Source organism: Aythya marila (assembly GCF_965140915.1).
Source record: "Aythya marila genome assembly, chromosome: 1".
In the NCBI taxonomy this organism is placed as follows: domain Eukaryota; kingdom Metazoa; phylum Chordata; class Aves; order Anseriformes; family Anatidae; genus Aythya; species Aythya marila.
Window position 1 is genome coordinate 149,231,904 of NC_139042.1, and position 12,963 is coordinate 149,244,866.

Sequence of the window (12,963 nt, forward strand, 5' to 3'; positions counted from 1 at the left end):
AAGATTTATTGCCTATTATTAACAAGCTAGAAACGTGAGAAACAAAGGAAAGAAACCAAAAACACTTCCCCCCATCCACCCTCTTCTACCTCCTCCCCCCGAGTGGCACAGGGGAGCGAGGGAAGGGGGGCTGCAGTCAGTCTGTAGCACTTTGTCTCCACCACTGCTTCAGGGTCTCTCTCGTCCCCTGTGTCATGGGCTCTCTCCCATGGGATGCAGTCCTTGCCGAACTGATCCAGCATGGGCTTCCCACAGGCAGCAGCTCCTCAAGAACTGCTCCAGATACGGGTCCGTACCACAGGGTCCATCCATCAGGAGCAAACTGCTCCAGCACGGGTACCCCACGGGTGGGCGGCAGCTCCCCCCAGACCCCCTGCTCCTGAGTGGTCTCCTCTCCACGGGCTGCAGCTCCAGCCCAGGGCCTGCTCCAGCAGGGGTACTCCACAGGCGGCAGCCTCCAACAGTGCAGGGCCACCTGCTCCACCGTGGTCTCCTTCACGGGCTGCAGCGTGGAACCCTGCTCCACCGTGGTACCCCATGGGCTGCAGGGGGACAGCCTGCTTCACCATGGTCCTAACCACAGGCCATAGGGGACTTCTGCTCCAGCGCCTGGAGCACCCCTGCCCCTCCATCTGCACTGACCTTGGCACCTGCAAGGCTGTTCCTCACTCCTCTCAGTCTCCCAGCTGCTGTGTGGCATGGTGTTTTGTTGTTTTTTGTTTGTTTGTTTGTTTCCCTTTCTTAAATATGTTCTCACAGAGGCACAAACAACATCACTTACTGGTTCAGCCCTGACCAGCAGTAGGGCCCTTACCTAACACGGGGCAGCTTCTAGATTCTTCTCACAGAAGCCACACCTATGGCCCCCTGCTACCAAAACCTTGCCACGTAAACCCACTACAACAGCAAATGTGACATTTTGCATGTGCAATTTTTCTGTTCTCTTTTTAGCTCTCCCTAATTGGCTATCCCTGTTTGCAATAGGAGTTTGGTAGCATTAAATTGTATGCATTTTGATTGCTAAACCTAGGAACAGCTGGGAGGGTAACATCACTTGGTTGACCAGACGCAGCTTAGATAGCAATTGCAGCCACATGACACAGTCTTCTTGGTATGCAAGGTCAACGTTGTTCAGGAAAACTTGTGGCAGTGATTTGATCCAGCATTTTTCTTGGTGCTTTTGGGATCATCTGTCCGTTCTGTTTTGGTGGTTTGCCTGATGCGTCTTCCAGGAACTCTCTAGAAAAGCCTTGCTGCTAATCTGTTCCAGCTGTTAACCACCACAGCCCCTGGGTGTCACCAAATCCTGCTTGGCTTATAGTTCTCCATGTATTACAGTCAGTGGACTGCTAAACTCCTTTCATGCTTCCATGCCCAGACATTTAAATATCATTTTGATTGGTGTGTCATCCGTTTTTGTTAATTCCATGTTGTATAATTCTCTGATGTGTTCTTAGCTTTGTGGATGGAATTATGCCTTGGCATTAATTTAGCAAAGCTCCTAAGTACATGCATAAATGTTTCGCTTAAAGGAGCAAATGTCAGTGTGACAGTTTGCAGGCTGTTGAACCATGGCTGTTAGTAGCAACTTTTCTGCTTGCCTATTGCTGGTGACACCAAGTGACATTTTTCCAGCAGTTCAGAACGTCACTTGAAGTACCACTTTTATGTCAGTTAAATACTTGGCTTGGCCTTCTTCATTCTCTCTCCTACCAGGACAAACGCAAGTGCGACTGTAAAAATAACTACATCGGCGATGGGCTGAACTGTTCGGTGATGCAGCTTCCTCTCAACCGCTGCTTGCAAGACAATGGGCAGTGCCACCCTGATGCGGACTGTGCTGATCTCCACTTCCAAGGTGAGGATGGCACACAGTGCATGCCATGGGAAAGGGACATCCTCGTCCCTGTGCCACTGTGCCAGTGTCAGTGGGTCTGGCCAGGATCCTTGTGTCTAGAAGCCTTCTCAGTCCTCTACCCATGTCCCCTGGAAACAATGAGATGTAAGCGTGATTCAGCTTAGAACATGTGCATAAATACTTCACAATTCTGGATTTATGAAGCAGTAGATGAAGGCATTCTAGATAGAAATATCACCCATGACCCCCCGGTCTGTCCTAACTACATTGCATAAAAGTCACAGGTATTCCCTAATGCGCAGTTGACTTTTGATCCAGAAATGGAAGCCCCACCAGGAAATGTTGGCTCCTCTCTCTCTTTACAGATACCACCGTTGGAGTTTTCCATTTGCGGTCCCCACAAGGGCAGTACAAAATGACTTACGAGAAGGCAAAGGAGGCCTGCGCCAATGAGTCAGCCACCATCGCGACCTATAACCAGCTGCTGTATGCGCAGAAGGTGACGCAGTCTCAGTGTGGGAGGAGATCCCTGCCATGGACATAGCCACAGCATAAACAGAGAGGGAGGAGCAAAGGGGCTGCTCGATGCTTATAAGCATCTTTTTCTCTCCTATTTCTCCTCCCCATGCCAGGATATGTTTGGCTGGGAGCAGTTTTTGGACTGGTTAGTGTGTTCATGCCAGCCCGTATGACACTGAAAGCAATTCAGTTGCCAGATTCTTGTTTCTAATTGTCCAGATGGTGAAGTCAGTGTTTCATGAGGGTTTTAATTATTAGGTCTTCTTAAAGAAATGTACACTGCAGACTTGTGCTGTGATTTTTCATTTATTTATTTATTTGTTTGCTTGTTTTTCTGGGAATCTTTTCTCCACCTGCTGTTAACGTAACAGAGCTATTCCCACATTATTGTCTTTTGGTTGATGTCAGTGGGATGAGCATCACACCTTGGGCTTGTAACATTTATTTTCAGAAGGGTGAGTCAGATTGACTGTGCCTTTCTGGCTCCTTCCCCTCAAAGGAAGGAAAGAAGGAAAGAAGGAAGGAAGGAAGGAAGGAAGGAAGGAAGGAAGGGAGGGAGGGAGGGAGGGAGGGAGATGCTCACCATTTAGAGAGGCCACAGCCAGCCTCCTTCTGCAGCAGCAGAAGGCTGGAAGTCTTGGGAGCAAAAGAAGCTGGGCAGCCTGCAGACAGAGAACTTACTCAGATTCCCAAAAAGCAGGCTGGGAGGTTGGGTGCTGCTGGAGCACCCCAGGGGGCTTTCCTTATCCACTGGAAGTGCCTGGACCCACCACCCAATTCTTCCTTTCTCCCTTTTGGCTGTGTCGGCTGCAGGCAAAGTACCACCTGTGTGCTGCTGGCTGGTTGGACAACGAACGGGTGGGGTATCCCACTGCCTTCTCCTCCCCAAACTGCGGCGCTGGGTACGTTGGCATCGTGGACTATGGGAGGAGAGTCAACCTGAGCGAAACCTGGGATGTCTTCTGCTACAGGGAGAAAGGTGAGAGTGCCCTTCTCAGCATCACTCTGCAAAGGGGAGCAGCAGCAACAGTTTTGGTACCCTTGGTCAGCCACAGCCTGCTAGATAACCCTGCAAGAGATTCTCTCTTTTTAATTAGAAAAATAATATTCTGTTGCTAAACAAGTCAATTTTCAGGCACAGGGCACCTAGAAAAGGTTGCTGGCCCACATGGCTCTCTGTGTTTGTGCCTTTCAGAGGTGAACTGCACCTGCAAGCCAGGCTACGTGGGGGACGGCTTGTCCTGCAGCGGGAACTTGCTGCAAGTGCTGATGTCCTTCCCAACGCTGACAAACTTCTTGTCGGTACGGCCTGCAGCAGGCATGCGGCTCCGGTGGGGTGAGCAGAGCGGGTAACTAGGTTGTCTCAGCATTGGCTTCACTGTAGTGCACAGAAAATGCAGGTTACAGCAAGCAAAGTGGGGTGGAGCGGTCTAAATCCACACCTGCTAAGTCAGGGAGTAGTCGCCATGTCTTAATTTCTTGTTCCAAGTTTTGGGTTTCTAAAATGCATTTGAAATTAAATGCTTCTGCAGCTGGAGGTTAGGAAGGATCCTGTGCACTGCTGCTGATGTGCACAGGAGCTCAAGATTGCCTTCTACTAAAGCTGGGTTTTGTTTCTGCCTAGAAAATCATGGCTTACTCCAACAGCTCTAGGAGGGGGAAAGCGTTCCTGCGGTACCTCACAGACCTGTCAGTGCACGCCACGCTCTTCGCTCCAAATGATAGCGGACTAAGGGAAAATCAGGTAAGGGTTGGTTTGTTTCTTTTAACTTCTTCATTTTACTAACACTTGTTGAACAGACACCCTTATGGGTTTCTGCATCCCAATGCAATCTCAATTTTAAAAAATAATAATAACATGACATGACTTCCATGTAAACCCGTATAGCTTAAACTTTGCTTCTAGAAGAGGTGAGTTCACCATCTCTGCTTCTCTTCTGCAGTCAGGAGTACAAGGTTTCTGGGCATGTTTGCGTCACCACAGAGAATTTTCCATCAGGGATCTTAATTACCCATCTGTAAAGGTGTCTGTCTGAGATGAAGTCTCCCCTGACTTATTAATATTAAGCACAGTTATTTGAAAATAGTTATTTGAAAACAGTGCACAGCTTTGGGATTTCTCACAAATGCATTAAAGGAAGCTGCTCCTGGTTTCATCTCTATGCTTGTCCTTTTTAATTTCCTTCAATCAAACATTGCCTCCAATACCTGAGGTACAACTCCAGTCATGGGGGGATGAGGCCAAGACTTCTCCAGCTGTCACAGAGTGATAAGCCAGGCAGGTGGAAGGCTGTGAATTTGTTAAAAGAATCACACAAGTGATTTCATTTCATATGGGTTTATGCTCTGCCTTACATCTTCAAGCTATTTTAAGCATCTCCGAGGCTCATCGCTTCAGGTCATCACGCAGAAGAGTAAAAGCTTTTGTGCTAGTAGAACCAAGGTGTTGCCTCCTGTAGGTGGTGGTCAGACATCAGCAGGGCCAGAGGATCCATCCCACTGTTCACTTACAGGTTTCCCAATAGTCTCTGTCCCATATTGCACTTGCTGCAGCATTAATAGCAACAGAGAAAAAGGATCATAAGCATGGGAGTAAATCCAGTGGATTAAATAGATTGATTCGTGTTTCTTGCATTTCTCTTTTACTTTTAGACACTTACTGGGCGAGACATTGAGTATCATTTATCTAATGCCACCATCATGTTTTATGATGACTTGACCAATGGAACCACTCTTCTGACCCGTGCTGGGGAAAAACTCCTAATTACAAACACCAGGAGCCAGGAGTATCCAGCTTCCACCACTGAACAGGTACCTTTTTAATAAATCTCCCATCTTCATGCTTTTTCCCTCTCATCCTGCACCCTCTAATCAGGTGATGCATTGATCTGGGGAGTACTCCTGGGGCAGGCAGGAGCTGGGACTTCTGATAGCAGCCATCAAACTGCAAACTTACATGTTTGCAAGCAGCCAAGCTCCAACCTGTACAACTGGAAGGAAATTGCTCAGGCAGCCTGCAGGAGTCACAGCACAGGATACAGGTTTGAGTCAACCCTTCTCTCAGATGGGCAGGGTTAATGGAGAGGGCAGTGTGATAATAGGAGAGATGGGAGCAGCAGCTTATCATTACAGAAAGGTGTTGGCATTTGTAAAATTTCTTTCTAACTTTCTGCTAGAGGGAGAAGACCCCAGCATGGCCTTACTCAGAGAAAAAGCAGACAAAGCTATTTCATTGCTATTTCTTTTTTAACAAAAAAAAAAAAAAAAAAAAAAAGGAAAAATCTACATCCTTTTTGTAAATGGAAAGTATCCTTTGATGTCTCATGTGCTGAGTGAGCTGGGGTTGCTTACTTTGGAGAAGAGGAGGCTCAGGGGAGACCTTATTGCTCTCTACAACTACCTGAAAGGAAGGTGTGGAGAGCTGGTGGTCGGCCTCCTCTCACAAAGAGCAATAGGATTAGTGGGGATGGCCTCAAGTTGCACCAGGGGAGGTTCAGGTTGGAAATTAGGAGACATTTCTTCTCAGAAAGAGCAGTCAGGCATTGGAACAGGTTGCCCAGGGTGGTGGTGGAGTCACCATCCCTGGGGTGTTCGAGGAAAGGTTGGACGTGGTGCTGGGGGACATGGGTTAGTGGGTGACATGGGTGGTAGGGGGATGGTTGGACCAGATGATCTTGGAGGGCTTTTCCAACCTTAATGATTCTGTGATCCTTTGAACACACACCCAACTTTTCACTTTCTTAAAAATTATTATTAAGAAAATATTCACTGCCCAAGCAAATGACCTCTGTAAGAGCAGCCCCTTCAGACTGAGGCTGAGACTCTGCTGTGGGTGCTGTTGCAGAGCTGAGTAAGAAATTAAGTAGCGCTGCTTCTTGTGGGCTTGCAGTCAGCATGTGCTCTAGAGGATGGCACTTGACCCAAGGACTGCTGAGTACCCATCATTGCATCTGGGGTGGGGATTTACACGGACACCAACAATAAGGAAGGAGGTGCTGTAGAAAGAGGTGCACATATGACAGATTTACAGGCTTCTTCCTTTTCTCCTTCCCCTTGTTTGGGGGAAAAAATAAAATCAAAAATAAAAATAAACAAATAAAACACTCCTTTAGCATGAGAATTATCATGCACTTCATTTATATTTAAGATCAACTTACACTGCCAACCCAGTAATCACATTAATGAAGTACACTCTCATGAGAGATCACGTGCACCAGCACAAGACTAACCCCACCTCTGTGTCCCTCTTTAACATGCTAGGAGCTCTTTCAGATCATTTTGATTTGGTACTAGAGTTAGAAGAGTTTCTCCTTAAAAAATCCCTGGTGCTCCTTTACCTAATGTCTTCCAAAGCTGCCAAGGGGAGACTCTGAGCCATTAACACAAACCTTTCTCCTGCCCTCTAAAGTTGTTTGGAAACCTGTAGCTTTTCGTCCTCCCCAGAGGACCTGAGCAGGCCCCTTCTCACATCCTAGTGAGCTGTGGAACAGAACCAAAGTCCTGCTCCCCCATGCTAGGCCACCAAATAAACTGTGGGCTGCAGTTTCTAGTCAGTGCTGGCCCAGTTCCCAAATCAGCAACCTCTGTGCCAAGGCATCCTCAGCACAGAAGGCAGCTGTAACACAAGCAGGCAGCTGGGCACTTCTCCTGCCTCTACATGAGTAACAATGCTCCTAATCTTGCCACCTGTACAAACATCACCAAAAAAATAAATTAAAGAAAAATGAAAGAAAGAGAGAAGGAAGGAAGGAAGGACAGACAAGGTCAATATACAAGTAAGGATGATAGTGACTTCGTGCACAGAAGAACCATTACAAGCCTGGGACCATCTTAGGCTGGCATCCAGTGAGGCAGACGTGGAAGCCCACCAGAAATTTTTCTCAGTATGTCAATAGCTGATGTGGGGAAATAAGCTCAAGCTTTGTTTCAGCCCCAGAGGCAGGAGGGTAAAGCTCAGCTCTCATTGTTCTCTGTCCTTGCAGAATGAGATCAGATATGTGGATGGAAGCGCTATTGTGGAGTGGGATATAATCGCTTCCAATGGGATAATCCACGTCATTTCAGAGCCTTTGAAGGCTCCGCCAGCACCTGTAAGTACATGGTGACTTGTTGGGTGGTGGTAGGTGGCTGTGGCTTATGTCATACCAAACTCGCCACTGACATTCATATATTCCCAGTTTCCCTCCCATATATACAGTTTCAGTCTAGAGGGATACTTTGAAAGATTTGAAAGAAATTTAGAAAGTGAAAGTGAGGTGCTAGTGAAGCTTGTTCTTCCCATCATTTATTTTTTCTTCACTTGAATCACTAGGACTAGCTTCCCAATCATCCAAGGTTTTATAAAACTCCATCTGAGTTGTTCTGAAAACACTTTCAAGCTTCTAAGGAAAACATTTGACTCTTAGCTTTGCACTCATTCCTGTCCAAAACAACAAGATGCTTTGAAAACTCTGATTTTATTTTTTTTCATGCATGAATTCCTGTCATGTCTCTAGTTATCCACTCATCTCACCCCCTAAAAAGACCAGACAAAACACAAACAAACAAAAACATTAAAAAATAAATAATAATAATAAAATAACAGTGCATGGCAAAATAACAGTACAGAGAGGGATGCAAAGGGATGCTGTCCTTTGAGAGCAGGCAATTCAAGCTAGCTGCTGCATTGGTTCAGGCTGACATTACAGTGGTACAGGGCCCTGTCCTGGGGATGTAGGAACACAATTCTCTATTTCACACCAGCAAAGTGTGCTGCTTTGTATGAAAGGGAAATGAACATTTCCTCCACCCACAATGCAACCTGTATGTCTGACAGAAGTGAGACCTGTCACCCTTGGGAAAAGTGCACAGCGAGCATCTGCAGCTCTTTTTTTTTCTTGCCACAAGATATTTGCCTTAACAAAAAGGATTTCTGTTGAATCAGGGTAATCCATTCTGGTCCCTCTCTCCATGTGCTGGAGGGGTCTCACTCACATTTCTGGCATGTCTATCCTAGCTCTGATTTAGGCAGTGACTAACTGGCCGCCTCTTCAGTCCATGAAGTTAATTCTATTCATACCCTATTTCTCACTTCCAGTTTGTTCAGAGAATCCCTATCTCCTGATTCAAAATAATAGGCAATTTCTGTCAGTCCATAGCAACACGATATTGCATTGTTTATAACTCCTTTCACATGCTAGAGGGCAACTAAACATTTTCTAATATTTAGCTGTTCAGCTGCACCATGTAAATTACTTTGTTTTCTAAAAAAGAAATGAAGAGGGTGTATCAGTTATGACAATAATGTGATTACTTTTTGCCAGGGGAAGTTTAGTAATCAGTTTTCTAAGCAGGGGGACAAAGAGCTAAGGAATCACTTGGAAGAGCCAGAGTAACTACCTATGAATCTCTTCCCCACTGCAGACCCCTCTTCACTTCCAGGATTGCCAGCAAAGAGCAGGGAGATCACATTCCAAATGCCCTGCGATCTCTCAGGCAAAATTATCATCACCCCAACTCTGCCCGTCCCCTTTATATCAGGGCTATTTCAAGCCACAGAGCTGCAGAAGGCAAACCAAAGCGCTACTGTGGAGGTATTTTTCCCATTTAGACTAAATCCAAAGGACACGTGAATTTCCTTCAGCTTTTCACCTAGGTATTTATTAAGTTATGTAGGAACATAGACTCTATCCTGGAACATGCAAAGAGCTACTTGAATTGGCATTTTACGTGCTTGACTGAAGAATGATCTCAAGTTAAAGGCAGTGAACATCTTGGAGCAGTTTGATTTGAGCCCTGGTAAGCATGGCTCAGAGGGTTGTCTATCTGCCCACACAAAGCAGTGGAGAATGAGCCTGAACTCATAGAGACCTTTAGGGTTTACACTACAAGTTTTGAAAGCTACCTAAGGGACTTTGGTACACACTTCTCTGCAGGCTGGTGTGGTTTGAGTTTCTGTGGCTACTTTGAAAACCGTGACTAGAAAAAGATGACTTAGACATGCCCTGTATATTCAAAAACATAAAAAAGATGAAGCTGCGCAGGAGCCAATGTCCAGTGTAGAGTAGCTAAGAAGAGCTAGTTTGCAATTATCAGAAGGCCGTATTAAACTGTCTCAGGGAATTACGTACCAGGAGACTACTGCAAAAGCAGTTTGTGAACTAAGGTATAGCTCAAGGAGATGCTGCATGTGCTGGGTGCTGGAAGGTGACCACCCCATAGCTCACCCTCTTTCTGTGCTTCCAGGTTCCTCTCCATGCCACTACTGGAACAGGGATATTCTTTGGCATATGCCTGGTTATTGGAGTCATGGCCTTTATTGGATACTCGTACCTCAGATTCAGAAGGAAAAACACAGGCTTCCAGCACTTCAAGGTAAGAGGCAGAAAGGGGTGCAAAGCAGGGAGCCAGCACTTCTCCACACCCACCTCACTTTCCAGTCATGGACTCCCATTTCTCCTTGTGCTTCATTAAGCTAGATGCATTCTAGATCACGTTTTTTTCACTCATGCTTGAACTGTTCAGACTAACACATGGAGAAGGTGGGGAAGGCTTACACATCTGCCTTGGGCACTAGCTCAACTTTTGCCTGCTGCACCCCTCTGGGGTGTCCTACCAGGGATCCAGCTCTCACTGACACTTTGAACACCAAGGACTGGCCAAAAGCTTACATCTGAACAGCATCAGAGCAGAAATCTGGTCAGCTTTAGGTCAGCTTTAAGGAAGCAGACAACTTTCAACCACTTGAACAAGTGAACTTGTTCTATTCTCTTCCCTTCCCCTCCGTGGCACTGCTAATAGCTTTACAGTTCTGGAGGTTGAAACATTTGATAGGAAAAAGGCTGGATTTAAAGACAAGCAAATTGAAGTGCTTATCAGGATTGAGAAGTACAAATTTTTATACTGATGAATTCTCATGCTGACTTTCTCTCAACTAACCTAGCCTCACACAGTATCATGACAATGAAAACCAGGCACCAACAGCCAAGCTACTCAGAGAAGAGAAGGATGATAGCATAACAACATACACCTGAATCCACCCAAACGAAAGTCTACCTGGAAGGAACCAGAAACCTCCTCCTATTCTAGCTTCTGTACAATATGAGTTGTCTTTAGAAACAAAAAGGGAGCCATAAGCCAGGGGAAATGCTTGTAGTTCTACGTGGTAGCAATGAGAGCACTCAGCCATGTCCCTTTGATGGTAGGCACAATGCCAGTGCAGTACTACTTCTCCCATTCCTTGCTGTTATTAAAAGGAAGGGAGGAAAAGATATCAGTGGTAAGTGATACAAGATACTACAGTCACCCAAAATAGAGTTCATGTCTAGAGGCACAAATTTAGCAAGCTCATTCAGAACACTGTGTTAGTCAGTGGGGAAACCTAAGTGCCCCACTTAATGCATGAAATGAGAAGGATGGATTTTAAGCAGGTTTTTGTGATTTTATGTAGTCAAAAGATGACACTGATGTAACATCACTGGACAAGTCCCAGCCTTCAAATATCACCAACCCCTCCTATGAAAGTTCTTCTGCACTGAGTCCACCAGAACCTACGTATGATCTTTTCTCAGTAAGTGTGCATTTTGATTTGAGACACATAACTAAGATTATGATAAGAAGAAATGACTTAATAAAGTGAAAATGTTCGCTTGGGAAGAGGAGAAAAATAAAAAGTGAGGGGGAAATACCATTCAGGATCCTGACTTTCTTACCTCAGCCCACCTAGAAATGGGGTCGGCCCACTTGAAGCAAAAATAAGGGTATGGTCTACAGCTCCATTTCAAGTAATGACTCATGAGGCTGCAGTCTACCTTCAAAGAGAGATGAATTAACTTGGACTTCAAATGCTGCTAGATGCCAGTGATGCATCTATATAAAACTTTAAAAAGCCTTTTGTCTTTCCTTCTCCTTGCTGTAAACGCAGCTGAGTTGCACGCAAGCACTCTTTGACAGTCTGAAATGCAGAGGGAAGGGGGAGGGAAACAAGGGAAGGAAAGTCTGAGTAACACCAGAATGTAGAGAGAGCCTCCGTGGTCCAATTCAGCAAGACTCGCATACACACAGAGAGTTTAAAGAACACAGTAAACCTTTTTGCATGCAGTAAAGAGACTTGTTTGGTGCAAAAGTAGCAGGTGCAAAGTGCCATCTGTGTGGACAAATTGCCAAAAAGGGAAGTTCATTTGCTGCACGATGTCCAACTCTTTTTCGTTCTCTTCTACAGGATTCAGATGACCAGCAGCTTGTGATGAGTGGTCCGTATGATCAGAACTAAAGAGGAAGTTTGGCATTACTAATTATAAACCACACTTCTTTTTGCATTCACTGTGGAGGAAAAAAAAAAAAAAAAAAAAAAAGCACCTAGAGCTTTCAGGGAATAAAATCTCATTATAAATTAAAAACCAAATCAAAGAGTACAGCCTTGTTTAACATGCAGTCTGTAGGGTTTGCAAAGTGACCAACCTCAGAAGTGTTACCTCTGTCTTAGAAATATCGACTATGGGTGCTAAATGCAAAACTGAGTCTCGATTCTTGAACCATCCAGAGACGCTTCTCTATGACAAGGGTAAAACTTTCACTAGCTTTCTATTTCACTACTTCCATTCTTCTGTACAGAATTTAGTCCAAAATCTTCTTCTGTACAGTCATTTAGTCAAATGCCCTCAAACACACAGGGCTGCTAACCTGGCAAATAGCCTAAATTTGCTATTACTCCAGCTCTATGCCTTTGTTTTGGCTTGGCTGTAAATACATCCACCCAGCATAAAACAGAACATGTATGAAACCTGTATTTTTAAACTGAGGGGATTTTTTTATTAATATCCTTGCTTATAAGAATTTCAGAGCAGGAAATGCAAGCTTCCTGTCTGTCCCACTTGCACGCCCTAAGGCTTTTGTCTTTCGTCCTACTTTCCTGGGTTTTCTTTCTATCTCGTATCACTGTACAAAGGGAAATATTACGTGTATCAGCTTTAGCAAGAAGTATAGGGTAGTTGATGGAATTAAAATAGGGATTTTTACTCAATTTTTACTTGAAACGTTTTTGTGAAAAAGTAGTTATGAACATACCTTGCCATTTCATGACCGCATTCAGATTTCCAGGTCTGAAAGGAGCAGAAGCTGTCTGTATCTACACATACCACAATTGTGCCAAGCACATTAATGTTGCCTTTCAAGCCATGCACAGCAATAGCAGCTCTCTGCACCTTACTATTAAATGTCAATCAGACCCTACTTTGATTGCTAGAAACCACAAAACAGCAAGAGAAGAAAGATTTTATTGCTGGCAGCAGCAATGCTCAGCTACAACATACCTCCTGGTGTTTTCTGCATGGGGGAGTGGGAGAGAAGATGGCACTGCAGGAGAGCATCCATCGCCTCTGCGAACATCCCCAGGATGCCTCACATCAGAGCAAGGTATACAGGCCAACCCAGGGTTGACAATGCAACTATCAAGGACAGACAAGGGAATCTAATGTGTAAATATGACCGAATGAAAGCCACAGATGGAAGTCATTTCCCTAACTCTCTTCATGCCCCGACACATTCCTTCTTGATTTTCTCTAGAGACAGTAAAACAAAATTTTAGAAGGGACAGGCACCCTTACATA

General features: G+C 45.1%; 1 protein-coding gene across 3 annotated transcripts in view; it reads left to right on the forward strand.

The window, feature by feature from the left end:
- The window catches only part of STAB2 (stabilin 2), an 87,389-nt gene extending 74,464 nt beyond the window's left edge, over nucleotides 1-12,925 (forward strand). For all 3 annotated transcript variants that reach the window (XM_082752077.1, XM_082752079.1, XM_082752078.1), the window contains 10 exons: nucleotides 1,717-1,858; nucleotides 2,224-2,357; nucleotides 3,191-3,356; nucleotides 3,573-3,679; nucleotides 4,002-4,121; nucleotides 5,030-5,188; nucleotides 7,360-7,467; nucleotides 9,602-9,730; nucleotides 10,806-10,925; nucleotides 11,577-12,925. In XM_082752077.1, the coding sequence (XP_082608203.1) occupies nucleotides 1,717-1,858; nucleotides 2,224-2,357; nucleotides 3,191-3,356; nucleotides 3,573-3,679; nucleotides 4,002-4,121; nucleotides 5,030-5,188; nucleotides 7,360-7,467; nucleotides 9,602-9,730; nucleotides 10,806-10,925; nucleotides 11,577-11,627 (1,236 nt within the window). In that variant the 3' untranslated portion in view covers nucleotides 11,628-12,925. The remainder of the gene's footprint in view (nucleotides 1-1,716; nucleotides 1,859-2,223; nucleotides 2,358-3,190; nucleotides 3,357-3,572; nucleotides 3,680-4,001; nucleotides 4,122-5,029; nucleotides 5,189-7,359; nucleotides 7,468-9,601; nucleotides 9,731-10,805; nucleotides 10,926-11,576) is intronic.
- The last annotated feature ends 38 nt before the right edge of the window (nucleotides 12,926-12,963 follow it).